Here is a 27,649-nt window from a genome sequence, read left to right as displayed (position 1 = left end):
CTGTCGTTTGATGGGACGTACGGTGCACCCTACCCCTCCCATCCAGCCACCCGCTCCGACCCTCAACCTCCTCAGGTCTCTGCAACTTGAGACACCCGTTCTGGTGGTCACCTGGTCCGGGATGGGTGTAGATGACCGATAAATCTGTGTCTAACATCTGTAAGGTTGAACCAAAAGATTACATGTAATGAAATACAAAATTATTATGTGAAATTGAATGAAACAATAATGTACGTTGATGCTAATACGATGTACAATATTCCATTATATTTCTATATGATAACAATAGCATAATACAGTCGTGGCCAAAAGTTTTGAGAATGACACAAATATTAATTTCCACAAAGTTTTCTGCTTCAGTGTCTTTAGATATTTTTGTCAGATGTTACTATGGAATACTGAAGTATAATTACAAGCATTTCATAAGTGTCAAAGGCTTTTATTGACAAAAACATGAAGTTGATGCAAAGAGTCAATATTTGCAGTGTTGACCCTTCTTTTTCAAGACCTCTGCAATCCGCCCTGGCATGCTGTCAATTAACTTCTGGGCCACATCCTGACTGATGGCAGCCCATTCTTGCATAATCAATGCTTGGAGTTTGTCAGAATTTGTGGGTTTTTGTTTGTCCACCCGCCTCTTGAGGATTGACCACAAGTTCTCAATGGGATTATGGTCTGGGGAGTTTCCTGGCCATGGACCCAAAATATTGATGTTTTGTTCCCCGGGCCACTTAGTTATCACTTTTGCCTTATGGCAAGGTGCTCCATCATGCTGGAAAAGGCATTGTTCATCACCAATCTGTTCCTGGATGGTTGCGAGAAGTTGCTCTCGGAGGATGTGTTGGTACCATTCTTTATTCATGGCTGTGTTCTTAGGCAAAATTGTGAGTGAGCCCACTCCCTTGGCTGAGAAGCAACCCCATGCATGAATGGTCTCAGGATGCTTTACTGTTGGCATGACACAGGACTGATGGTAGCACTCACCTTGTCTTCTCCGGACAAGCTTTTTTCCGGATGCCCCAAACGATCTTGACCCCAGGCCATCCTCCAAAGGTCTTTGCCTCACTGTGCGTGCAGATGCACTCTGGTTTGGTTATCGACGGTCCTGGCGCTTGCTGGACTTTCTTGGGCGCCCTGAAGCCTTCTTCACAACAATTGAACCGCTCTCCTTTAAGTTCTTGATGATCTGATAAATTGTTGATTTAGGTGCAATCTTACTGGCAGCAATATCCTTGCCTGCAAAGCAATGATGACGGCACATGTTTCCTTGAAGATAACAATGGTTGACAGAGGAAGAACAATGATTCCAAGCACCATCCTCCTTTTGAAGCTTCCAGTCTGTTATTCGAACTCAATCAGCATGACAGAGTCATGTCCAGCCTTGTGCTCGTCAACACTCACACCTGTGTTAACGAGAAATCACTGACATGATGTCAGCTGGTCCTTTTGTGGCAGGGCTGAAATGCAGTGGAAATGTTTTTTGGGGGATTCAGTTAATTTGCATGGCAAAGAAGGACTTTGCAATTAATTGCAATTCATCTGATCACTCTTCATAAAATTCTCGAGTATATGCAAATTGCCGTCGTACAAACTGAGGCAGCAGACTTTGTGAAAATTAATATTTGTGTCATTCTTAAAACTTTTGGCCACGACTGTATATTTAATGTGCCATATACAATTTTTTAAAACATTTTCACTGATTAATTTTAATTAACTTAATCATTATGACACACCCCTCACTAATGTCATTGGTTACACTAATTGCACTGTGTGTCTACATATCCTGGTACAAGTATTCATGACATTACCCTGAGGAAGACACAGTGATGCACAAACATTGGTAAATACCCATTAAATTGCTGGGAGATTATTCATGGAGTGTGCAAGTTTTTTATTTTGACAGTTTATAACATCAGTCCAAAAACAACAGAAGAGCACCGTCTCTATGACAATTGAAAACAAGAGCGCCTATGTGTTTACTGGCAAGGACAGACCATCAGTTTGTGTATGTGTGTCCATGAGAGATGAACATCATTTTACTATATACAGAAGAGTGTTTGATTAATGCTGGTGCACACCCGTTTTCTAAGCAGGTTGAATAGGCCATGGCTGGCGCTGTTGTTCGCCTTTGCCGGCTTGCTTCTCGCTTACCGTAACTTCTCGCTTACCGTAAACTTCTCGCTTACCGCTTACATGATTAAGTTGGTTTTATATGAGGCATATCTGACATTCAACAAACATACAGGCCAAGTATTTGCTCATATCAAAATGGCTTCCAAACCGGCAGGGCCAGCCCTGAAGGGGAGAGAGTTGTGATAGCATGATCTAGTGGAAAGAGCCCCAGATGGGGTGGCCTGAAAGAGAGAGAGAGGGTGTTGAGATGTGGTGAACGTCAAGCAGCCTGTTATATTCTCATCGCCATGCCTCTTTATTTGACTCACAGTGGAGAGCAGAGCCTAGCTGAGCGTCAGCACCCTGGCCGATGACAGAGCCTGGCTTGGTGTGTCCCTCTCTCTTCTGAAGACCATGATGTTGTGTGGCTGGATCCCAGTGTGGAGGGCCTGTTGTGAGAGCTGGCCAGATCCATAACAGCTGCTCACAGCCTCCCCTGTTTTACCATTTACCATCAATTTGGCCTGTCTCCTGCTCGCATAGGCTCAGTTCAATATAGTCTGAATAAGTTGTGTGATGTAAATAGGTGCTGCTGGTTATTGCATTAGGCGCCCACAATAGCCATGTTGTTGTGTAACTGTCTCCTCTCACTTATCTAACCACCAACAAGGTTTTTTTCACAACAGTTTGACCATAGAGGTCACACATTGTGGGCCATGACCCACACACGCTTTAGGCTGAACCTGTTCAAAGGCAACAGCCCAAGTCCAAGTCAAAATAGCTCCAGCCTCTCTGGTCAGTTCCAGTGGTGCAGCCAGCCATGGCCATCTCTGACCCGTTCTCTCCTCACTTCTTTTCTGGTGCCTCTCCTCCTCTCTTCCAGGCTCCCCAGCATCTTCCTGGGACATATATTCGGTACATCCACACAAAGCAGCACAGATGTTGACTCAGAACTTCTCCCCTCCATCCCCCGCTGATCTGAGGACCAAGCCCTCTCGCCTCTCTCTCTCCCCTCCACAGCTCAGCATCTCAGCACAATGGCCACTTGTTCCAGGGCATTATGGGAGGTTATGAGAGATGCTGCCGTCACCCCAATAAAGTGTCTGGGGAGGGAGCTCAATTACTCTGAGGCGTTTATGTCTGCTTGTAAAAATCATCAAATATGAGGCCAGACACTGTAATTTGCCATTTCTTCGAGGGGCGTTGTTTTATTTTTACTCCGATGGGGTGGCGGTTGTCTTTGGCTCTGCTCGCCAAACTCATTTTGTGGTCATAATACAAAAGGGGGAAACAGTCTTAAGCTGCAAATGCGCTCTACCTCCGCCCATTTCAGTTGTTCACTCATCCCTGCTACGCCAGCCTATAGAGACAAACTGTGGGTACTGTATGGGGAAAAACAGTGTGTGCGTGTCAATGTGTTTGTGTTGGAAAAGAAACACGTATCTCATTTTGATCCAGCTGCAGATCGGCGTTTTGGCTATACATTTTGTGTGGCTACAACTTGTCTTTATTAAACTCTCTTCAAGCTCCTACACGAATGTATGGAAATGTGATGTGTTTGAAAAGACATTTAGCACACTGTTGTCCAGATGTAGGGTTATGTTGGGGAATGGGCATAGTACACACAGGTTATAAAACACGGCTTCATCTTGGAGGTGGCCGGGCTCGGCTGGGGAATGAAACAACAGATGAAACAGAGAAAAACGCTCCTGTAAAATAAATATCCCTCCTCATCCCTGGCTAATCCTATGTGTCAAATAACCCTGGCCTGCATATGGGTCCAATCAGGCCATGGGTTTCCCAGGGAACCAGGGAACACAGGGGAGAAGTGTGGAGGGTGTGCCAACAGTCAGCTAGCCACACAGGCCCACCATGTGCTCCACATTACAACACGGCACCGAGACCTTCACTTAACATGCTCACCTGATCTGGCCTGAACCATTACCGGCCCAGGCTGATTTACACTCAGGAAGGGGCTCCTGGGTCAGACCATTATGAGAGACGGGGGTGGGGTGGGGGTAATGGAGGAGATGGCCCATCCGCTCAGAAACTCCCATCTAAAGTTAACTTCTCACCCCACCTCAAATCCACCCCCTCGAGCAATTCCGTCTCACATGCTTCCTGTTGTTACTACGGTGATCATGACTTGGAAAGTGTAGGAGAGGGGTTTCAGCTTCCTGCTGTACTGTGTCAGTGTTCATGTTGCTGTATGTTACTGACAGTGCCTGTATTATTAGAGTTAGAGCATACATTATGCATTTCCCACAGGCCATTTAGCATGTGATTAACATGCTCACGGTCTGACTGGACAGATTAATTGAAGAGTTTAGTAAGGCTGTCAGTCCCAGTGCTTCAGAACATCCATGGAAAGACCATTAAAGCAATGTCCCCTTCCTTTCTGGGATGATGGTTCGATAGCGTCATATATGCCGCTACACATGTGGAAAAAGAAACATTGCTTCCATGTTTCAGATGGATGACAATCGCGGGGCAGCTGAGAGTTTAGATGACCTTCCTGAGAGACCTCCCAACTGTCTGCTTTACTCACACGGACAATCCCAAACCCCACTTCAGCTTTTCACACATGCTGAAATGTTCTTCAGTGTTACAGTATACACCTCCCATTACTATTAGTCTGTAGCAAGTCCTCAAAATCCAGACGGTGCAGAGGGACTATAGCTACTTAAAACATTTAAATAAGTGAACATTTTAATGGGGAAACAACTACATGTTTTTGATAACGGCCCCTTCTACTGAGTTTGTAAACACAACGTTTGTATTTTGGTGGCTCATGTCCCCACGTCAACTTTTGTCTTCATCGTGTCAGAGCCATTTGGCTGACATCACTAGAAGCACTATTTTGGACCATCTTCGGGGTGGCTGGACAGTCAGGTCTCCCAGAATGCAGTTGTCTGTAATGTAACTGTACAGCAAGGGCCCAAGCCAAGCCCTCTCCATCCCTGCTGAATGGGTTGCTTAATCCAGTCATTCTGGCTGCCTCTTCTCCTTCCCCGAATGATGCAGCATTTACGAGAGCTAGGAGACAGAATAAATTGCTGCTAGACAATATGTGAATGTCAGTTCTTTTTTCCTTAGCAAATCGACTAACGTTATGAATCATTGGCACAACTGTATTTCCATTTGATTCCAATTGATGTGTTAGCATGTTTAGTAAGACACACAGGGCTATTAGATGCCATGAAGGTGATTTATACTTTACTGTCTACTGTTCCTGTCATTATGTCATGCCCATAACTTTGTAACATATAGAGAAAATAATACCAAATACTCCTCCATTTCCCCACGACTGCAAATGTCCTGTAAAAGATTCTCTTTCGCTGATTCAGCCATTTTCATTCTAATTAGAAAAGAACACACACAGCATGGAGTCTCTAACAAAGGAGAACTTGGCAAACTTCCCTCAAATTCCGCAACAAAGGTGCCCTTCCAAAAAAAAAAGAGAACACTGCTGAATGTGGCTTTTGTGCGCATTTTAACTTTCTGTGATCTCTAGAGGAAGCACGCGATAACATAAGCGATGATGTAGGAACATAATAATGGTTGTTTGTGTGTCACAGAACCTGGTGAATTGGAAGGTGGTCAGTGCATAAGCAGGTTAAAGTTGACCAGCGGTTTATGTGATTGACCAGAGAACAACCGCAGATGACTGAAGTGTGATCAAACCATATGTTTTTTTAAACAATTATAATCAGCCTGGCCTCTCTAACATTGTCTGTCGTTGACCTCTGCACCATGCACCATACTCCAATGAATACTAAATGATGTATGTAAGAAATTGCTAACAAATGTTACATTTAAACAGAGGGTGGTTGGGAATCAATCAGTGTTATATGGTTCAGTGTTAACCAGAACCAGAACTCAGAACCAAGTTCTGTGCTTTACCTCTCCTCACGCATCCAAATGTACACATAACAAGGCTTTCCCCTGACTTCATTAAACATGCTTTATGATATATGGCTGTGCATGCGAGCGGCTGCACATGGTTTCCAGGTATCGGCCTCTCCCTCCTTTTAAACCAAAACATCTTCTGAATGAGCCCAGATCAGCCCTCCTGCTTAGATTTGTTGCATGCGACACATTTTTGGAATTATAAAAGTAAGATGTAAAATAAGTCAAAATAGGTTAACTGATTAAAATAGGAAACAATGTGGACCAGTCAGAGTTGTTGGACAAATTGTACATTCATTCAAGCCAAATGGAAATCCTATCCTAGCCATTTGGACAAAATATCTCTCAAGTGGCTTATGTGGATGTGGAAGCCAGTCAGTCCCATGTTGTTACATCATCTCAGACCTCACTGGGCCAGTAAGTGGGTGACAAGAACTTCTCACTCCATAGACCCCAGCAAGTTTCAAGTTTTATTAGTCGTACTGTATGTACAGGATACGCATCACAGGAGGTCAAATCAAATCAAATCAAATTTCATTTGCCACATACACATGGTTAGCAGATGTTAATGCGAGTGTAGCGAAATGCTTGTGCTGGTTGGTGGCACCTTAATTGGGGAGGACAGGCGTGTGGTAATGGCTGGAGCGGAATAGGTGGAATGGTATCAAATACATCAAACAAATGGTTTCAATGTGTTGGATGCCATTCCACAGCTCAATTCCAGACATTATTTCAGAGCCGTCCTCCACTCAGCAGCCTCCACTGATACACATGGTATACACTTTCTAACAAAATGCTTACTTGCAAATTCCTTCTCAACAATGAAACAACAAAAATAAATAATAAAAGATAAGAATACGAACATGAAGTAAATGGCTCAGTAGAATAGAATAGGCATTTTAGCATAAGTAAAATACAGAATAGAATAGGCATTTTAGCATAAGTAAAATACAGGAAGGCACAAGTTATAGTCCAATATGTACACATGTATCAGGGAAGGGGGTGCAAGTGTTTAAATTGTACAGTATTAACAATAGTAAATAAGAATCTGGTAGCAGCAATTGTGATCTGTGTGTGTGTGTGTGTGTGTGTGTGTGTGTGTGTGTGTGTGTGTGTGTGTGTGTGTGTGTGTGTGTGTGTGTGTGTGTGTGTGTGTGTGTGTGTGTGTGTGTGTGCGCGTGTGTGTGTGTGTGTGTGTGTGTCAGAGAAACCCTTAGAGCAGAGGAACCTTAGAGCAGAGGAACCCTTAGAGCAGAGGAACCCTTAGAGCAGAGGAACCCTTAGAACAGAGGAACCCTTAGAGCAGAGGAACCTTAGAACAGAGGAACCCTTAGAGCAGAGGAACCCTTAGAGCAGAGAGTAGAGGAACCCTTAGAGCAGAGGAACCCTTAGAACAGAGGAACCCTTAGGGCAGAGAGTAGAGGAACCCTTCGAGCAGAGGAACCCTTAGAACAGAGGAACCCTTAGAACAGAGGAACCCTTAGAACAGAGGAACCCTTAGAACAGAGGAAACCTTAGAGTAGACATGCTGAGAGGCAGCCCTTACAGACCTTTCACCTCTTTAATTGATTGCCTTCGGGGTCAGCAGAATGGGTTCCATCAAATGATCTGGGTCCCCACGAAGCTGTAAACTATCCCATTCTCTTCCTGTATTCATTTTCTCTGTTTGACATGTTATGATGATGGTTATTGTTATTGTAAGTCGTAGCGGTAGTAGTGTTTATTTTAGTATTACAACACACGGTCATTAGCAAGCCAGTCTTGAAATAGTACAGTTATACATGCGTAGAAGATAAACATTGGAATGCATTATGTTATGCTCACCTTTGGGTGCTCTCTTGTTTAGATATTGATGAGTGTGTGAATGAGACCATCTGTGGGGACCATGGCTTCTGTGAGAACACAGATGGCTCCTACCGTTGTCAGTGTGACCAGGGCTACAGCAACCCCCCTGGTGATGCCAGGGCCCATAGCTGTGTGGGTAAGTAACTGTTAAATGATAAACTTCACTGGTTAGCATGGTCAGTGACTGTATACCAATGTGCAGTATGTACTGTATTGTGTGTGTGTGTGTGTGTGTGTGTGTGTGTGTGTGTGTGTGTGTGTGTGTGTGTGTGTGTGTGTGTGTGTGTGTGTGTGTGTGTGTGTGTGTAAGCCCACTCGTGCCTGTCAGTGTGCATATGTACGTGCTGTGCATCGGTGTGTGTAAATTTACCCCCCCATCCCCGTCCTGTGCAGACGTGAACGAGTGTGAGATGAGCACGGCGCTGTGTGGAGAGGCCCTGTGTGAGAATGTGGATGGCAGCTTCCTGTGCATCTGCCCCAGCGACAATGAGGAATTTGATCCCATCACCAGCCAGTGCCGCCCGCAGGGTAACACACCACACACAGGGACTTATGGGACTTAAGGGTTCATTCTGTCTATGCGGGATTGAGTTTTCACTGTCTTAATGAGGCATCTCATATTATCATGACATCTGGGGAACTAGCGAGTGGTTTGCATGTTCCCTGTAGTAGATGTTTCTATTGGACAACCTTTCTGCTGAGTTTGACTCCATGCTATTGGATGAATGGAGAGTCATGTTTTATCCCTACAAGGATAAATGCATTGCAGTTCAAGTCTGCAAAAAACAAATTGCAGGAAAACTATTCCAGCCATCCCTTACAGAATTGATTTGCTGTGCTCAGAGCACAACTCCAAGCTCTCACTCATGGTCAAATCTCCCCAGTCAAATCTCCCCAGTCAAATCTCCCCAGTCAAATCTCCCCAAGTCAAATCTCCCCAGTCAAATCTCCCCAGTCAAATCTCCCTAAGTCAAATTCCCCCCAAAGACAAACAAGGATAAGGTATAGCTATTGACAAAACTGCCATGGAAAGATCTCTCTCAGAAACACTAACAGTGTTCACTGTAAACAGATTACTGAAATACAATGTCAAACTTACCTTGAGTCTGTGGCATTGGCTTGTCTTTAGCTTGACATGGGCATGTACACACAAGCGAGCCATATTTACATTAATAAGCAGCATGCTCGCGACGGGGATGTTTTTGTTCTCGTTCTGTATTAAACCCCAAGTATGCCTTGTGTACTTTGACCCCATTCCGCTGTTTGCTTTTGACGTGTGGTAATCAATCATGTGAGAATGAATGGTGTGTTGACTCACATGCCAGTGTTTCCATTTGGCTAAGCCCGCTGCTTAACTGTGAATGCCTGAGACCATGTCTGTGGATAAAAGAGCAGCCTCAGCAGTGTCAGCTGAAGGTACTCAGGCCTACTGCCTGCCCTACTGTATGTTGTGGAGCTCCTGACCCAGGGAAACACATTGGCACTCACTATGCTAATAGACATGGGGCCAGTAGACTGATTCTTGCTGATATCATGATGGCAATACATATTATTCGTAGTGGTAATGGCTGTAGTCTTTATTGTAGTAATTCAACCCTGAAAGTAGCAACTAGTATCACAATTTATTCTGCAAATCCCCTCCATTTATTCCCCTCTGCATCTATTTCTCCTCATGAGAGGTGTGATTTCCCTACGTGTTCTACAGGTGAAGATGCTCCTCCTAAGCCAGCCTCACCCACTGAGGAACAGAGGAAGGAGTGTTACTACAACCTGAACGATGCTAACTTCTGTGACAACGTGCTGTCTCGCAACACCACCAAGCAGGAGTGCTGCTGCACGGTGGGGGCCGGCTGGGGGGACGACTGTGAGATCCACCCCTGCCCAGTCCCAGGGAGAGGTAAGCTTACAGTATGATTTGAGACTGAGTGAGATTCCCAAGAGGGATCGAATGATCAACCTTTAGGAGACAGATATTCAGATACAACTGTTCACATATACTCACTCCTTTTTGCTTCACGATGTATAATACATTATTACAGTAAGGAGAAAGTATGTTTGTCCATTCATTCTTATTTGTTTCTCCAGAGGAGTATGACCAGTTGTGTCCACATGGAAGTGGTCTTCTGCCCCAAGCTGTTTTCTCCCACAGCCTGGAACAGCAGAGTTTCAAAGGTACTTCACTTCCATGTTGTCTCCTCAACCCACTGGCTACTGTTAAGAGTCGGTATACCTGAGGTTTCACAGTTTTTCCTTCTCCCATAACTTTGTACCAACACAAAGAAAATGGCTGTTTCAGCTCCCCTTTTATTTACACCCATGGCAGCCGTTAAAAAAGTCCTGCGTAATTTCCTACCAAATTTATGGTTCTCTTTAAAGCTAGCTCTTTACACCGTGACGGGATACCTGCATACCTAGCTAATTAAGCACAAGTGTTGTGCACTAACCAGCTTGACCTTATAGAGAAGGCTGTCTCAAGCAAGGTGCTGTGCTCATTTTACAGTAGGGGCCAGGATTTGAGGGGTCTAGCTAGCTACAGCACATGGAGGGGTTATATTGAGATTCTACAGACACAGTAGGCCTTCACAAAGTTTAGGCTGATTCTAGAGGTGATATATTAAAGACAAGGTGATTTGGATGAATGGTATGTGAATTTATCAACCGATGTCACCTTTCTTTCTTTCTTTCTTTCTCTCTCTCTCTCTCTCTTTCTCTCTCTCTCTCTCTCTCTCTCTCTCTCTCTCTCTCTCTCTCTCTCTCTATCTCTCTCTCTCTCTCTCTCTCTCTCTCTCTCTCTCTCTCTCTCTCTCTCTCTCTCTCTCACCAGATGTGGACGAGTGTAAGATGTTTGGGCCAGATATCTGTAAGAATGGCCGTTGCTCTAACAACTTCTCCTCGTACTCCTGCTTCTGCCGTACAGGCTTCTACTACGACAACATCCGGCTGGAGTGTGTGGGTAAGGGCCGCCCACTGTCTCTGCTTTAATCAGTTCCACCAAACCTGCTCCAACTCTCAACTATGGGACTCAGTCGTTGACGTATGCGTGTGTGTGTGTGTGTGTGTGTGTGTGTGTGTGTGTGTGTGTTCCAGATTATGACGAGTGCCTGACAGAGAAGGAGTGTGTGGATGGGGTGTGTGTGAACACTGCCGGCTCTTTTGACTGTTTCTGCAGTCCCCCTCTGGTCCTGGACACCACCCGCCGTCGTTGCGTCAGCGTCAACACCACCGAGGGTGAGACTCACACACTCCTACATCTCAGAGTTTATCCAGATGAAACCGTTACCAGCCAGATTATTGATTCAGCTGTCCAACATTAACAACATAGAATTAGTAGAAACTCCCTCCTTTCCTCTTTTGTGAATCACTCTTCCCTTCTCCTTCCTTCCCTCTCTTCTCCCTTCCCTGAACCACAGAGACTCATGAGCCTGAGGAGGACATCCACCTGGACATCTGCTGGCAGGGCCTGGTAGATGAGCGTATGTGTGCCCAGCCCCTCATCGGCAGGAGGACCACCTACACGGAGTGCTGCTGTCTCTATGGAGTGGCCTGGAGCGAACAGTGTGCCTTTTGCCCCATGAGGGACTCTGGTAAGGGACACAGCTAGTCAACATTCATGCTGTTATTATTCAGTTGAAATGTAGAAGTGACATGTGATACATATCTCACTAAAACACTGACCTGTGTGTTTGTTTGTGTTCGATCAGATGACTACGCAGCAGTGTGTAACCTGCCAAGGAGAGGGGGGTCTGACAGTCTACGAGAGAGGCCAGGCTATGAGTACGGTCCTGGGGTTGAGGGTCCTGATGGGCCCTATGTCCCCCCCTACTGGGACAACTATGGAGGAGGGACCATCACTGGGCCTGGGGGTACCTACTACAACCCAGAGGACACCCAGGGCATCCCCCTGTTCACAGACAACACCAACGACTATGGCTCCCGAGAGGGAGACATAGAGCCGCCACTACGTGTCCCTGTCCACCGGCCAAGAGAGTTCCAGCCTCGCCCTGTAGACTCATATAATGGTAAGCTCATAAGAATCATTCAAAAAATACACATCAATTAATATTACTGCTAATGCATGGTGAAATGCTACCTCTGTAGGGACTCCTTCTTCATTCATATTCTGTTTCCAATAAGACCGCTTTGATGGCTTCGAGGGCCTGCGAGCAGAGGAGTGTGGCATCCTGAACGGCTGTGAGAATGGCCGGTGTGTCCGCGTGAGGGAAGGTTACACCTGTGACTGCTTTGATGGATACGAGCTTGACCTCACCAAAATGGCCTGCATCGGTAGGTTCCTCTCCCAGTGTCTCATAATGTCCACCTGCAGTCAGAGTCAGACTCTCCTCTCTGTGTTCTTACCAGATATATAATTTCCTTTTGGAATTCCTAGAAAGAAATGAGTCAATTCAGATAACCTTTTGATCAGTTCCATTTTCCCACATTTAAAAATGATATATGGTTTGGGGCTAAGATCAAACCCTACTTCAGAATGAGGAAGCATTCCCTAGGTTTGTGCCTTTTGGAGACAGGTCTTGGGGTTCTCTTTAGTGAGGTAACTCGCCATGCAATATCACGCAGTGTTTGGCTGCAGAGAAATTACAATCAAACCTCCCATGTCAGATTTAAGCAATAAGGCCCAAGGGGGTGTGGTATATGGCCAATATGCCACTGCTAAGGGCTGTTCTTAGGCACGACGCAACGCGGAGTTCCTGGATACTGCCCTTAGCTGTGGTATATTGGCCATATACCACAAACCCCTGAGGTACCTTATTGCTATTATAAACTGGTTACCAATGTAATTAGAGCAGTAAAAATAAATGTTTTGTCATACCCGTGGTATACGGTCTGATAGACCACAGCTGTGCAGGGCTCGAAACACCAGCATTCAGGGCTCGAAACACCCAGTTTATAATAGAAAATAGAAACCACTTGAAGGCAAACAATGAAAGGACATTTGGCTGCTGCCTTCCAAATAATATTGAGAGAGAGAGAGAGAGAGAGAGAGAGAGAGAGAGAGAGAGAGAGAGAGAGAGAGAGAGAGAGAGAGAGAGAGAGAGAGAGAGAGAGAGAGAGAGAGAGAGAGAGAGAGAGAGAGAGAGAGAGAGAGAGAGAGAGAGAGAGAGAGAGAGAGAGAGAGAGAGAGAGAGAGAGAGAGAGAGAGAGAGAGAGAGAGAGAGAGAGAGAGAGAGAGAGAGAGAGAGAGAGAGAGAGAGAGAGATGAAAGCAGTTTTTACTTCAAGTACTGAGAGTTAGGCATCCCTCTAGCCTCCACTGTCACCAGACATCTACTGCACCTGACTGTGGAGCCATCCTACCACCCATACTGACCAGGCCACTATGTCGGACTTCTGACACAGGACGTGTGGCGTGAACAGCTGCATTTGCTGTGAAATCGGTCTCCTCAGTTAACTCTGCGTGTCTCCTTTTCCTGCAGACATAAACGAGTGTGAGGATATCAGTGACAACGTGGCGCTGTGTAAGAACGGGGCCTGTACCAACACCGAGGGGTCGTACAAGTGCACCTGCCTGCCTGGCTTCCAGGCCTCTGCCAAGCCCCATGAATGCATCCCAGAGGTCCCAGTGGCTGGCTTTAGAGAGAGAGTGGCAGGGAAATGAGGGTGTGCCTGTTGGAGCTTTTTCTCTCCACCACCCCACACCCTTACCCTCACCCCCCCCCCCCCCCCCCCCCCCCCCCCCGCCCTCTCACAGGGCCTGGCACTAAACCTCCATCAAAAAACACTGAAACGTCCACGCTTGTCCCCTAAACACACACGCACCAACACACATACACACATACTCTTATTGACTCTTTCATATTTTCTCTCTCTCTACCACACACATACTCATTCACATTTCCACAGGGGACCAGGAGCTATCCAGTGAATGTATTCCATGGGATATCCTATTTCTTAACATTTATATTTTGCCTAAAGGGATTTTCTGAGGAGTGACCTTTTATTCAGTGATCCCAGGCAGTTTGGTATGCATACATACATATTTTTCTGCATTGTTTTTCTCCATGTGTCTTTTTGGTTGATTATTTATTTCATGTACATGACAAGGCTCTGTAAAGTAAGAGGGCATAGGATGTATATTGTCTTATTTGTCAGACCAATATACTTTACTAACGATGAGGGGAAACAGTGTGAATAGTTTTTGAAGTTTGGTAACTAAGCCTGGAGGAAGCTTATTGTCGTAAGCATGCCACATGTTATATTCATATTATAACATAATAATCACATTGCTATACAGGGAAAGTTACTTTCAAACCACTTTTTACTAGTATTTGGGATGCTTCTGTTGTCAGCAAGGCCTTTAAAAGGACCAACCACCCCTTCCACTGGTCTTCTGTGTTTCTTATAACAGTGCAATCCTACAGTCATCCTCGAGACAAAGAGGCTCCTCTGTTGGCAAGGTTGTCTCAAGAGCAATAACTACGATCAAACAAGGTCCAGACCAGATTCATATGCTATCACAATGTTGCTTTGACCTGCTGCCAGTACAAAGAGAGAGAGCGAGAGAGAGAGAGAGAGAGAGAGAGAGAGAGAGAGAGAGAGAGAGAGAGAGAATTGAATATGGGCTTGGAAAGGCTATAAATGTACAGTACCAGTCAAAAGTTTGGACACCTACTCATTCCAGGGTATTCCTTTATTTTTATTATTTTATACATTGTAGAATAATAGTGAAGACATCAAACCTATGAAATAACACATATGGAATCATGTAGTAACCAAAAAAAGTGTTAATAAAATCGAAATATATTTTATATTTGAGATTCTTCAAAGTTGCCACCCTTTGCCTTGATGACAGCTTTGCACACTCTTGGCATTCTCTCAACCTGCTTCATGAGGTAGTCACCTGGAATGCATTTCAATTAACAGGTATGCCTTGTTAAAAGTTAAATTGTGCAATTTATTTTTGAGCCAGTCAGTGGTGTTGTTACAAGGTAGGGGTGGACACATCTCAACATCAACTGTTCAGACTCTCTGAGGTCATTAAAGATCCCATGGCACTTATCGTAAGAGTAGGGGTGTTAACCCCGGTGTCCTGGCTAAATTCCCAATCTGGCCCTCAAACCATCATGGCCACCTAATCATCCCCAGCTTACAGTTGGCTCATTCATCCCCCTCTTCTCCCCTGTAACTATTCCCCAGGTCGTTGCTGTAAATGAGAATGTGTTCTCAGTCAACTTACCTGGTAAAATAACAGTAAAATAAATAAAAAGAGGACGCTGCGTGAATCAGGCCTTCATGGTCAAATTGCTACTAAAGGACACCAATAACAAGAAGAGACTTGCTTGGGCCAAGAAACACAAGCAATGGACATTAGACCAGTGGAAATCTGTCCTTTGGCCCAATAAGTCCAAAGTTGAGATTTTTGGTTCCAACCGTCGAGTCTTTGTGAGGTGCTGAGTAGGTGAACGGATGATCTCCACATGTGTAGTTATAAAAAAAAATACAGTAGAAATACATTACTGTACTTATAGATTTCTTAATTCCATTATTTTACTTTTAGATTTGTGTGTATTGTTGTGAATTGTTAGATACTACTGCACTGTTGGAGCTCTGAACACAAGCATTTCACTACACCCGCAACAACATCTGCTAAATATGTGTATGCGACCAATAAAATTTGATTTGATTTGATTTAGTTCCCACCGTGAAGCATAAAGGAGGTGTGATGGTGTGGGGGTGCTTTGCTGGTGAAACTGTCGGTGATTTATTTAGAATTCAAAGCACACTTAACCAGCATGGCCACCACAGCATTCTGCAGCAATACGCCATCCCATCTGGTTTGCACTTAGTGGGACTATCATTTGTTTTTCAACAGAACCAATACCCAACACACCTCCAGGATGTGTAAGGGCAATTTGACCAAGAAGGAGAGTGATGGATTGCTGCATCAGATGACCTGGCCTCCACAATCACCCGACCTCAACCCAATTGAGATGGTTTGGGATGAGTTGGACCGCAGAGTGAAGGAAAAGCAGCCAACAAGTGCTCAGCATATATGGGAAATCCTTCAAGATGGTTGGAAAAGCATTCCAGGTTTAAGATGGTTGAGGGAATGCCAAGAGTGTGCAAGGCTGTCATCAAGGCAAAGGGTGGCTACTTTGAAGAATCAAAAATATGATATATATTTAGATTTGTTTAACACTTTTTTTGGTTACTGCATAATGCCATGTGTGTTATTTCATAGTGTTGATGTCTTCACTATTATTCTACAATGTAGAAAATAGTACAAATAAAGAAAAACCTTTAAAGGAGTAGGTGTGTCCAAACGTTTGACTGGTACTGTATATGATTAAATATGTAATATGTTTGTATAGATTCCACTAGCCTTCTCCCTCTAGTCAAGAGAGTAGTTAAGCAAACATATTGTCCCATAGCAATTTTTTTATGTTTACATTCAATCACATTCACATTCACAATTGACTTCAGATCCCATGTAAGAACATTCCCACTAATGCATCTCTGATTGTGAGTAAAGGCTTTGTTGACGAGGTTTAGGATATTTTGTACAGATCTAGTACTATGTATTAATGTTTTTGTTACATTCTAATAATGCATATAGTGCAGCCAATATTTTTGTTTGACAAAAAAAATTCTAAAAAATCCAGCATTACAGTTTAGCCATTTAGATTTATATATTTCTGTAAAATAAAAACTAAAAAAAAACATATCTTTATGTATGAGAAAAGTGGTTTACACTGTACCAGAGAAAGTGTATGTATCCTGCCCTGTGGAGCAGACATTGAAATGTAATGTTGGGGAATGGCAGTACTTTTTTAAACACAATGTGGTGCCATTGATCCTACAAGTACAATACAAAGAAGAATGCCTTCTGAAATGCAAGCATTATTCTTTGTGCCATTAAAACACAACTTTTTTGCCTTTCAAATAATGTTACTGGGAACAGTATGTCATTCTGGTGACCTTTTTTTAAAATCAATATAGTGAACACTATTCGTCATTTAACATTGTTGTCCTTTCACATTCAACTCTAGAAACATATGATTGCTGATTAGTCATGTTTTCAAATTTTCCATTAAGAGAAATGCGTATCTTGCCAGCACCTATCTTACACATATTTGGAGGATGCCTTTTTTCAATGACTGATGCCCTTGACCTGCATTCAAAGAGATGTTCACTGTACTCTTTATCAGTCTATCTATACTGTATGATTCATCCCTCCACAAGTCTTACATTGAGGTTAAACAAATTGTGAACATGTATTTTATATTATTTAAAGCTTTGTAAACCACAAGTTGTGGTGTAGGATGTGATGTATGCTGTGGTCAATGAAAATATCATGTTCATTCCTTTTGTTTACCTCTTGACTGTAGTCACTATCTGTCATCAAAATAAACTTTGAAAATATCAATATTTATTTGTCTCCCTAATCTGTGGAATATTCTACACACATTACACAGTAATACATTTCATTACGATACAATAATATCCTAATTTCGAAACCAAATGTTTATAATGCAAATATACTTTCGCCTCAAATGGAGCACTTGCATGAGTATGGAGGGTGATCAATGCCAGTTTGAGAAATATAATATATCAGCGCGCATGATTCATGACCTAGTGAAAATGCTATGTTAAAATGAAAATCGAAAATGGCTAATTGAAAATTGGAAATGGTAAATAGAAATTATAAATGAAAATGGTAAACACAACATGACAAATGGTTTACAGATAATGGTAAATGCTATGTGCAAAATGGATGTCTACATTTTCCAACTGCCCAATTTAGTACTTACTCTTTTCATTTTCAAAGTGTATGCAAATTGCTTTCCGGAGGCATGAACCAGGAGAGCAACACAATACCACCATGCAGTGATACATCCTAGCCATGCCATGTTTTCTGTGCATTCATTTTATACTAGTGTAACTGACAGGGGTTGAACCTGGTGTCCTGTACACCAGAAGAACAGCTTAGCCAAAGCCTATGAAATGTAGCTTGGGGAGCCAATGCAATTTTTCTGGTCTTTGCAAAGTTACTCAACACTAGGCAAAGTTATTCCTCATATGTGCGTGGTCACCAAACCACTTCTCCTTGGTTAGCTGTTCACATAATGAGTAACCTTGTCTGATACCTGAAGAGTTGCATTGGCTCCCAGAGCCTTGGCTTCAGCTAAGCTGGCCTATGCTTTTCTGGTGTGCAGGAGACCTGGGTTGGTTACACTAGTCTAAAATCAATGTACAGAGAGATGTACCACTACATGGGGGTGTTGTGTTGCTCTCCAGGTCCACACCTCCAAAAATCAATTTGCATACACTTTGAAAATTCTAATGCAAATTGAAATAGAAAACGCTTAATTGGGTAGATGGAAAATGAAAACAGCCACTTTCAATTTCAAATAATATTTTGCGATTTTCTGTTTACCATTTGGCTTTTTTCATTGATCATTACCATTTTTATTTCAAATTTGTATAATTTCACATTTTTCTATTTTCATTTTACCTTTGCAATTTATCGTGGAATGAATCATGCACACTGATATGAAAATAAAAATACATTGATTATTTTTACATTCTTATTCAGCATTTGAGCATTGAATTTTCGAACTGGCACTCATCACCCTCCACGTGTTGTGAGCATGTGTGGTGTGCGAGCCTGTGATTTATTGTGCTCTCTCGCCACCCAGTGGCCGTAATGTCTATGCGTACAGCACAACCACATTGTGGAAGGCGTTTCCCACCGATCCCCAGCCTTGTCCTGAATTTCAGTTGTATACTGGGAAATTGTGTCCGTATTCCCGTGTCATGGATTTAATGAAGGATGGAAAAGCATACAGATCCCAGAAACCACGCAACGTGCGTGGCTAAAAATGGATTGTTGAAATTCGACTACGTTGTGCGCGTGCTGCGCACTTTTTGCAGATATTTCATGAAGCACATCGGGTAAATGTTTTGTTTTATTTTACAATAATACCGGTAGATGCTTTGAAATCTGTGCATCGTTAATTCCGTCAGGAGTGTATGCCAGAGTAGTAGTTTAATTTTAGAAATGCTTGTTTTCCAAATGCGTAAAATGTAACCAGCAAAGTCCTGCTTTTAATGCATTACGTTACCTACGGAATATCAGGTGAAAACAGGAATGATTAGATTTATATTAATTTTGGTTGGAAATGCACAAAGCTGTCTGACAGCTGCTACTGCGAGCTAGCTACAATGCTAGCTAGTATACGGATAACATTACAATATATATATATTAATTGCAACGTTGTTATTCGACATTGTTACTAGCTAGCTATTCCCTGCATAGACCAATCTACAATGTAACGGGACTTGTTTTGCTGCTGCTTGTTAGCTACTTTGTTGTAGCAGTCTGTCACAAACATTCCACTGACAAAATATTCCTATTTCTTAAGCTTTCAATGGACATTGTGGGCGGTTCTAAGAATACCAATTAAATTGACAAACTTTGTTTAAGTTTTAACTAATGGCAAAGAAAAAATGTGTTGCACAATACAACGAAGAATGCTCAATGCTACGAAATCGGAGAGGCCAGATGAATACAGGGGAGCAGAGCCCTGTTTCAACCCATCATGAGTCGACCCAGGAGGATGATAGACTGTCTGAAGGTGACAGCCAATCCTTAAATGGGACATCAGCACAACATGACCAGGGCATTTACTCTCCAAATAATGAGGCACAAAGCACAGCTTTCTTTCTGTTGGTGGTGTTGCTCTCTTTTTCCACACGCCTTTACAAAATCATGGAACCCCCTCATGTATGGTGAGTGATGGTGCCCCAAGAGACGTTGTAAGGCTCCCTCATGAAGTCACTGTGTGTTTATGTATCATCTCATTGTGTGATCCTATCTGTTTTAGTTGGGATGAAACCCACTTTGGGAAAATGGGGAGTTACTACATTAACAGGACCTTCTTCTTTGATGTCCACCCACCACTTGGCAAAGTAAGACAATGCCAATGTCTTTTAGCATTCTAAACATTCTTAGAATATCTCTTTCTACAGTCATCATTACTTCCATAACTTGATAAGTATCTTGATTTACATCATGTGTATGTGTTTTTAAGTAACCATTCCCCCTATGCCAGATGCTGATCGGGCTAGCTGGGTACATGACTGGCTACGATGGCACCTACCCTTTCCTTAAACCTGGGGACAGATATGAGCACCACAACTACTGGGGGATGAGAGGGGTAAGGCCTACAAAGACAGAATGGTTTTTGTTGTGTGAATAATGTCATGCTCCACAGTACTAGTTTGACCTGTGAACGTGCTCTGCCTCTGTGCAGTTCTGTGCATCTCTGGGCTCCTGTCTGCCCCCCTTTGCCTACCTCACAGTGCTGGAGTTGTCCCAGTCCCCGACAGCTGCCCTCATCACTGCTGCAGTGCTGGCCTTTGGTGAGTATGTACCACCAGCACTAACAAAGTAACCAGAGACAGCCTGGGGGAGAGTCTGGATTTACTTTAGCCAATTACCTTGCCAAACAGACTTGAGTATGGACTGGTCAACCATTCTTATGTTATAACTGTGGTGAAGTTTAAGATGTGTATTGTGTTATATCACAATCTAAATAACTTGTACCTTGGGTTGTCCCCCCCCCCCCCCCCATTCAGACACTGGCTGCATAACCATCTCTCAGTACATCCTTCTCGACCCCATTCTCATGTTCTTTATAATGGGAGCAGTGCTCAGCATGGTCAAGTTTAATCGACAGAGATATAGGTAAGGAACCTCCAGAGCAGAGCAAACCTACATCTGAATTGTCAGTTAAGTCATTAGAATCAGATTAAAGGGACTTGTTATTTGTACATAGTGATGCTGCTATGCTCTCTCCTATGGTATTCAGGCCCTTTAGCACACCCTGGTGGTTCTGGCTGGTACTGACAGGGGTGAACCTGTCTGGGGCTCTGGGGGTTAAGTTTGTGGGGCTGTTTGTCATCCTGCTGGTGGGAATGAACACAGCCTGGGACCTGTGGAGTTTGCTGGGGGATCTGCACCTCTCTCTGGTACTCATCAACTGATTATGAATCACCTATGATATTGATGTACCAAACTGACTTACATTGGAGGCCAACACTGACTCCTTCTCCCTTTTCTTCATTCTACCAGATTGATTTTGGGAAGCACGTGTTGTCCAGGGTGTTTGGGCTTATCCTGCTTCCCCTGTTCCTGTATGTTACAATATTTGCAGTCCACTTTGTTGTCCTGAACAAAAGGTAAGGTGATTATTGGCTATGCTTTTGTTATAGTGGGGTTATTGGAAAGCTTTAAATTGATTCGCCCCTAAATAATGTCTAATCACATTTACACAATGTGTTTCCATTGTCCCCTGTCTCCAGCGGTCCAGGAGATGGCTTCTTCAGCTCTGCTTTTCAGTCCCGTCTGATTGGAAACAACCTACACAATGCATCCATGCCTGAGTGTGAGTTGATTTAAATAGCATCTTCTACGTTTTTGTCTGTACCATAGTGGTGCCTTACAGTATATTTCCACTTGTCAGTTTGAATGACGTGTATTCAAATAATGTCCTAAGTAACCCCTTGCTTCTAATAATGCTGATCTGTCCTCCTTGTTCTACTATGATGGTGGCCTGTGCTCTCCTACAGACCTGGCATATGGCTCTATCATCACTGTGAAGAACCTGCGTATCGCTGGAGGATACCTCCACTCTCACTGGCATCTGTACCCAGAGGGTGTCGGAGCAAAACAGCAGCAGGTCACAGCATACCTCCATAAGGACTATAACAACATGTGGCTGGTGCATAGATCCAATGACAGTGATGGTGAGAGGACAGCCTTGTTGTGCAGTCAGAATATGTCACTCATAAAGGTTAATTGCAACATACGTATTATGATGTATTTTGTTCTTTTTTTTTTGTCCAGCACAATCAGGAGAACCTGACCTTGTTCGTCATGGTGACATTATTCAATTGGAGCACAAAGAGTAAGTGGTTTGACAGTGACACCCCTCATCTGTTTGAAGCTTACCATTGTACTGCACCCATACTGTACCTGTTTTGACATTACAACAAATTCTTCAATGCAATAATGGTTGATTCTCTTGTGTCCACCAGGACTACCCGTAACCTTCACAGTCACCTCCACGAGGCACCTCTCACTAAAAAACACTTCCAGGTCACAGGCTATGGCATCGTGAGTAAGCATATACAATGCTTGCACAGTTCTCAGAAGTTATTGATAGGTTGTGTGTGAGAGAGGTTTCATTCTTCAGCCTAAATATTGATCAGTATCATTCCTTTCTGGTGCTTTCAGAATGGAACAGGTGACCCTAATGACCTGTGGCAGGTGGAGGTGTGTGGGGGTCGGAAGGGCGACCTGGTCAAGGTGTTACGCAGCAAAGTACGCTTCCTGCACCGAGCAACTGGCTGTGTGCTCTACTCCTCTGGCAAGACTCTCCCCAAATGGTAAGAAATGGAGGAATGATCTAGACTCTTCTAAAGTTCTCTAATATCTTTATTTACAAACGTTAACATTACCAATGATGACAGTGTCAAATTGTGTCTTCTCTGTTCAGGGGCTGGGAACAGGTGGAGATTACATGTAGCCCATATCTGAAGGAGACCCCAAACTCTCAATGGAATATTGAAGATCATATCAATACCAAATGTACACCTCCATTCCTGCATTTAAAAAAATTGTGTTCCCATGGCCCACTGCTTGATATGTGATGGTGTTGTGTGTTTACCTAATACCTAAAGGTGTGTGTTTTTGTTTGTGTGTGCATTGATAGTGCCCAACATTAGCCTTTCAGTGCTGAAGCCCCACTTCCTGGAGATATTGCTGGAGTCCCACATCGTTATGATCAGGGTGAGAGAACAAGACAACACAAGTGTGCCAAATTCTCCCACACACTTATTGTATTGATTACAACTAAATGTGTCTCTTTTTACAGGGTAACAGTGGGTTGAAGCCCAAAGACAATGAAATGAACTCTAAACCCTGGCATTGGCCAATCAACTACCAGGTTTGCATGTTGAATACCCCATGACTTCAATGTGGTTGGACAGTCACAAAATGAAAGTCTCTTATTACTGTGCCTTTGTTCTGTTTTTGCAAAGGGATTGAGGTTTTCTGGAGTGAATGAGACTGAATACCGTGTCTACCTGTTAGGGAACCCTGTAAGTACCTCTCTCCACTCACTGAGTATGCTAACACATAACACTGCTACAATATAGTTAAATCTACTTCTTCTGCAGGTGATCTGGTGGCTGAACCTGGTCAGTCTGGGCCTGTATGTGGTTATGGTGGCAGTGGCCTCTCTGGCCCTCCGCAGAGGAGTCCAGCTGGACAAGAGAAGAATTGGTAGGAGCTTTTAGAACTTCCCTGTCAGTTTCATGAGTAACTCGTTTGAGTACTTGATTCTAACAGTGATGTGTGTGTGCAGAGCATTGTCGCGTGCTGATGGAAGGTGGAGGGCTGCTGCTCCTGGGCTGGTTGCTGCACTACGTACCCTTCTACACCATGGGCCGCATCCTCTACTACCACCACTACTTCCCTGCCATGCTCTTCAGCAGCATGCTAACAGGTAAAGTGGGTCTACCCCAAACACATGCTCCCCATAATGCCCCCTTCATATTGATCGCACATTACACACTCATCCAGGAGTCATACATGAAATAATGTTGGAGTAGTTCAGATCAGGGAAGTCAGGAACCAATACACGCAGTCAGGAAAGCAAAGGCTAGCTTTTTCAAGCAGAAATTCGCATCCTGTAACATCCTAACTCCAAAAAGTTTTGGGACACTGTAAAGTCGATGGAGAACAAGAGCACCTCCTCCCAGCTGCCCACTGCACTGAGGCTAGGTAACACGGTCACCACTGATAAATTCATGATAATCGAAAATTTCAATAAGCATTTCTCAACGGCTGGCCATGCCTTCCTTCTGGCTACTCCAACCTCGGCCAACAGCTCCACCCAAGCATCCCCAGCTTCTCCTTCACCCATATCCAGACAGCAGATGTTCTGAAAGAGCTGCAAAACCTGGACCAGTACAAATCAGATGGGCTAGACAATCTGGACCCTCTCTTTCTAAAACTATCCGCCGCCATTGTTGCAACCACTATTACCAGCCTGTTCAACCTCTTTTTTTCGTATCGTCCGGGATCCCTAAAAATTGGAAAGCTGCCGTGGTCATCCCCCTCTTCAAAGGTGGTGACACCATAGACCCAAACTGTTACAGACTTATATCCATCCTGTCCTGCCTATTTAAAGTCTTTGAAAGCCAACTTAATAAACAGATCACTGACCATTTCGAGTCCCACCGTACCTTCTCCGCTGTGCAATCCGGCTTCCGAGCCGGTCACGGGTGCACCTCAGCCACGCTCAAGGTACTAAACGATATCATAACCGCCATCGATAAAAGACGGTACTGTGCAGCCGTCTTCATTGACCTGGCCAAGGCTTTCGACTCTGTCAATCACCGTATTCTTATCGGCAGACTCAATAGCCTTGTTTTTTTCTGACGACTGCCTCGCCTGGTTCACCAACTACTTTGCAGACATAGTGTGACATCAGTGTGTCAAATCGGAGGGCATGTTGTCCGGACCTCTGGCAGTCTCTGGGGGTACCACAGTGTTCAATTCTCGGGCCGACTCTTTTCTCTGTATATATCGATGATGTCGCTCTTTCTGCGGCCGATTCCCTGATCCACCTCTACGCAGACGACACCATTCTGTATACTTCTGGCCCTTCCTTGGACACTGTGCTAACTAACCTCCAAACGAGCTTCAATGCCATACAACACTCCTTCCATGGTCTCCGACTGCTCTTAAACGCTAGTAAAACCAAATACATGCTTTTCAACCGTTCACTACCCGCACCCGCCCGCCCGACTAGCATCACCACCCTGGACAGTTCCGACCTATGTGGACAACTATACATACCTAGGTAAACTCTCCTTCCAGACTCATATTAAACATCTCCAATCCAAAATCAAATCTAGAATCGGCTTTCTATTTCGCAACAAAGCCTCCTTCACTCACGCCGCCAAACTTACCCTAGTAAAACTGACTATCCTACCGATCCTCGACTTCGGCGATGTTATCTACAAAATAGCTTCCAACACTCTACTCAGCAAACTGGATGCAGTCTATCACAGTGCCATCCGTTTTGTTACCAAATCACCTTCTACCACCCACCACTGCAACCTGTATGCTCTAGTCAGCTGGCCCTCGCTACATATTCGTCGCCAGACCCACAGGTACCAGGTCATCTATAAGTCAAGGCGGAGCTTTACCTAGCATAATCTCAGTTCACTGGTCACGATAACAACACCCACCCGTAGCACACGTTCCAGCAGGTATATCTCATTGATCATCCCCAAAGCCAACACCTCATTTGGCCGCCTTTCCTTCCAGTTCTCTGCTGCCAGTGACTGGAACAAATTGCAAAAATCGCTGAAGTTGGAGACTTATTTCCCTCACCAACTTTAAACATCAACTATCTGAGCAGCTAACCGATCACTGCAGCTGTACTTAGTCCATCTGTAAATAGCCCACCCAATCTACCTACCACATCCCCATACTGTTTTTATTTTATTTACTTTTCTGCTCTTTTGCACACCAGTATCTCTACTTGCACATCATCTGCTCATTTATCACTCCGGTGTTAATCTGCTAAATTGTAATTATTCGCTCCTATGGCCTATTTATTGCCTACCTCCTCATGCCTTTTGCACACACTGTATAAGACTTTCTTTTCTCTACTGTGTCAGACTTGTTTGTGTTATTGGCTTGTTTATTGTTTACTCCATGTGTAACTCTGTGTTGTTGTCTTGTGTCACACTGCTTTGCTTTATCTTGGCCAGGTCGCAGTTGCAAATGAGAACTTGCACTCAACTAGCCTACCTGGTTAAATAAAGGTGAAATAAATAAAAATCCAGTTATATTTATAAAGATCTTGAATTGTCATCTCTGTCTCAGGGATTACTTTGGACACCCTGCTGCAGAGTGCTGACCTATGGCTCCGCCCACCCTATTCTGACTGGCTGCTCAGAGGAGGACAGGCAATGCTATTCCTGGCCATCCTTGATAGGTGAGATAAACATGAGACCTCTTCTGTGCCTTTGAACCTGATTTAAATTGTAAACAGAAGTTTTCTGTTGGCTTTATTGGCTATATATATATCACATTCACTGTATGACATTGGTGCAATAGTTCATCTACACCCAAAAATGAATTTTGAAATTGGTTGTTCTCTCTTCTCATCTTCAGTTTACATCTGTTTCTCTCTCTGCCTTTCTAAACCATGCAGCTTTTACATGTTTCACCCTCTGTCCTATGGTATGAGAGGGCCGCTTGCCCATGACCCTGATAGTACCATGGCTGGCCTGAAGTGGATGGACTCCTGGGAGTTTTAGGCAGGTGAACAGTCAGGGAGAGTTCTGACTGACATAGTGATGTATCAGTGGTATTTTAGCAGACATGCAAGTGTCTGTTTCTTATACACTATGTGAACTTCAGTATTTTTCATAATGTGCATAGCTATGGATTGTTAAATATTTAACATTAAAGTATTTTATAGTCAGTTAAGTCCAAATATTTCTAAGTGTTTTAATTCAACATTGAAAACTGAATATTTTAGTGACTTTCTACACTTGAATTGCGCAGCAGTGCATTGTGAAACAATACTAAGAACAGAATATACTATTAACAATCATAGCCTACTCTTTTTGTGTTGGGAGATAAAAACGTGATAAATAAACGTGGTAAATACATTCATGTGCATTAGGTGGATGTTGAAATGTGTGAATGATGTGTTTATTTAATTGAGACCGTTAGTGACGTCTAATGATGTCTATTGTACTGCCTTAACATGTTTTAGTTTTTTCTTGACTGAGTTGCAATAATGAGCTAAGTGCCTAGGGACTAAATCAATTTTAAATACTTATGAGAATCTAATATTCTAATTAAAAGTTTTATGATGGGAATGAGTTAACCTGTTTCCGTTACATTATATCAAATTATCTTGTAATGTTTTCTCGATCTTAGTGTGCACAGTATTGTATACATCTTTGGCAAGATACTGTGCTTTCAATGACTGTCTGTTCCGCATTTTGCTTTCTCAAAGAAAGGAATCTGTTACTTTTCAATACAACTCTCCAAAACAACCTTTGTATATAGTGCACATTCATTGCCTTTTGTTTCTCCTGCAATGTCCTATATATATTTTTTGCAATGTGTGATCTTATTTCATGTGTGGGTATGATTTTAATAATTCGTTTTTTTTGCATTTGTGACAAGTTTACAGACATGATCGTCATACTTCTCAAATACAGAAAAGCACCACAATGTCATGCATGCATATTTATTTCTAGGTCGAAACAATCTCTCAAACTCTGAGAAATGTTGCCTTCTCCCTACAGTTTTCAGCCGTTAGCTTTGCCCACGACTGGCTCATGTGAACTACAATACTGTGTTTTAACGTTTAGAAACTATCTAATTATCATCGCTTTCGAAACATATGGACCTTGTCTTTCATCAGCGAGAAAGAATACTTAAAATAAAAAAGATACACAGACTGTAGCAGTTTTGCACAGATAGATACAGCTATGGGTACCTCCATCTGACGAAACTACACTTCCGAGTTACACAAGTGTTCGGGGGACACTAATTTAGATAGCTAATTAGCACAGGTGGTCGCCTCTGGTCTTGTCTATTTTCTTTAAACAAGCGCTGTAACACATGGCCGTGTGGGAACACAAACATTTTTCTTCATGGTATGTTTGATAAGGTCCTAATGATTCAAAAACGGTTCTGCAAGCGTCGCGTGTTAATGTAA

The 27,649-nt window shown here is 43.4% G+C and overlaps 2 protein-coding genes across 5 annotated transcripts in view; both read left to right on the top strand.

The window, feature by feature from the left end:
• LOC110505531 (latent-transforming growth factor beta-binding protein 2) overlaps nucleotides 1-13,538 on the top strand; it is a 145,898-nt gene extending 132,360 nt beyond the window's left edge. Inside the window, exons 32-41 of the mRNA XM_036962678.1 lie at nucleotides 7,868-8,002; nucleotides 8,260-8,394; nucleotides 9,572-9,763; nucleotides 9,952-10,038; nucleotides 10,691-10,819; nucleotides 10,954-11,094; nucleotides 11,277-11,450; nucleotides 11,568-11,885; nucleotides 12,001-12,150; nucleotides 13,298-13,538. Coding sequence (XP_036818573.1) covers nucleotides 7,868-8,002; nucleotides 8,260-8,394; nucleotides 9,572-9,763; nucleotides 9,952-10,038; nucleotides 10,691-10,819; nucleotides 10,954-11,094; nucleotides 11,277-11,450; nucleotides 11,568-11,885; nucleotides 12,001-12,150; nucleotides 13,298-13,479 — 1,643 coding nt within the window. The 3' untranslated portion in view covers nucleotides 13,480-13,538. The remainder of the gene's footprint in view (nucleotides 1-7,867; nucleotides 8,003-8,259; nucleotides 8,395-9,571; nucleotides 9,764-9,951; nucleotides 10,039-10,690; nucleotides 10,820-10,953; nucleotides 11,095-11,276; nucleotides 11,451-11,567; nucleotides 11,886-12,000; nucleotides 12,151-13,297) is intronic.
• Nucleotides 13,539-18,633: 5,095 nt separating this feature from the next.
• Nucleotides 18,634-27,164, top strand: pomt2 (protein-O-mannosyltransferase 2). Of its 4 annotated transcripts, none has more exons than XM_036962532.1 (21): nucleotides 18,634-18,776; nucleotides 19,309-19,613; nucleotides 19,709-19,793; nucleotides 19,937-20,041; nucleotides 20,138-20,246; nucleotides 20,463-20,571; nucleotides 20,696-20,855; nucleotides 20,959-21,065; nucleotides 21,189-21,271; nucleotides 21,456-21,632; nucleotides 21,733-21,793; nucleotides 21,924-22,002; nucleotides 22,123-22,274; nucleotides 22,385-22,476; nucleotides 22,601-22,677; nucleotides 22,763-22,834; nucleotides 22,929-22,988; nucleotides 23,067-23,172; nucleotides 23,255-23,395; nucleotides 25,792-25,903; nucleotides 26,123-27,164. In XM_036962532.1, exons 2-21 carry the CDS (start codon nucleotides 19,318-19,320, stop codon nucleotides 26,226-26,228), a joined length of 2,289 nt encoding a protein of 762 aa, XP_036818427.1. In that variant the 5' UTR covers nucleotides 18,634-18,776; nucleotides 19,309-19,317; the 3' UTR covers nucleotides 26,229-27,164. The 4 variants fall into 4 exon arrangements, with proteins under 4 accessions (XP_036818427.1, XP_021440484.2, XP_036818428.1 ...); XM_036962533.1 differs by having other exon boundaries at nucleotides 18,642-18,776; nucleotides 19,355-19,613; XM_021584809.2 differs by lacking the exon at nucleotides 19,309-19,613 and having other exon boundaries at nucleotides 18,635-18,776.
• The last annotated feature ends 485 nt before the right edge of the window (nucleotides 27,165-27,649 follow it).

This window comes from Oncorhynchus mykiss, chromosome 25, assembly GCF_013265735.2.
Source record: "Oncorhynchus mykiss isolate Arlee chromosome 25, USDA_OmykA_1.1, whole genome shotgun sequence".
NCBI lineage: Eukaryota > Metazoa > Chordata > Actinopteri > Salmoniformes > Salmonidae > Oncorhynchus > Oncorhynchus mykiss.
Note: the sequence above shows the minus strand (reverse complement) of the source record. Positions and strands in the feature narration are given on the sequence as shown.

Bases quoted from the DNA above. Each gene is read 5' to 3' on its own strand.
- pomt2 (XM_036962532.1), top strand. From the start codon at position 19,318: ATGGCAAAGAAAAAATGTGTTGCACAATACAACGAAGAATGCTCAATG. The intron at 21,272-21,455 runs GTGAGTTGATTT...GCTCTCCTACAG, and splicing joins CAATGCATCCATGCCTGAGT to ACCTGGCATATGGCTCTATC. The intron at 23,173-23,254 runs GTAGGAGCTTTT...GTGTGTGTGCAG, and splicing joins GCTGGACAAGAGAAGAATTG to AGCATTGTCGCGTGCTGATG.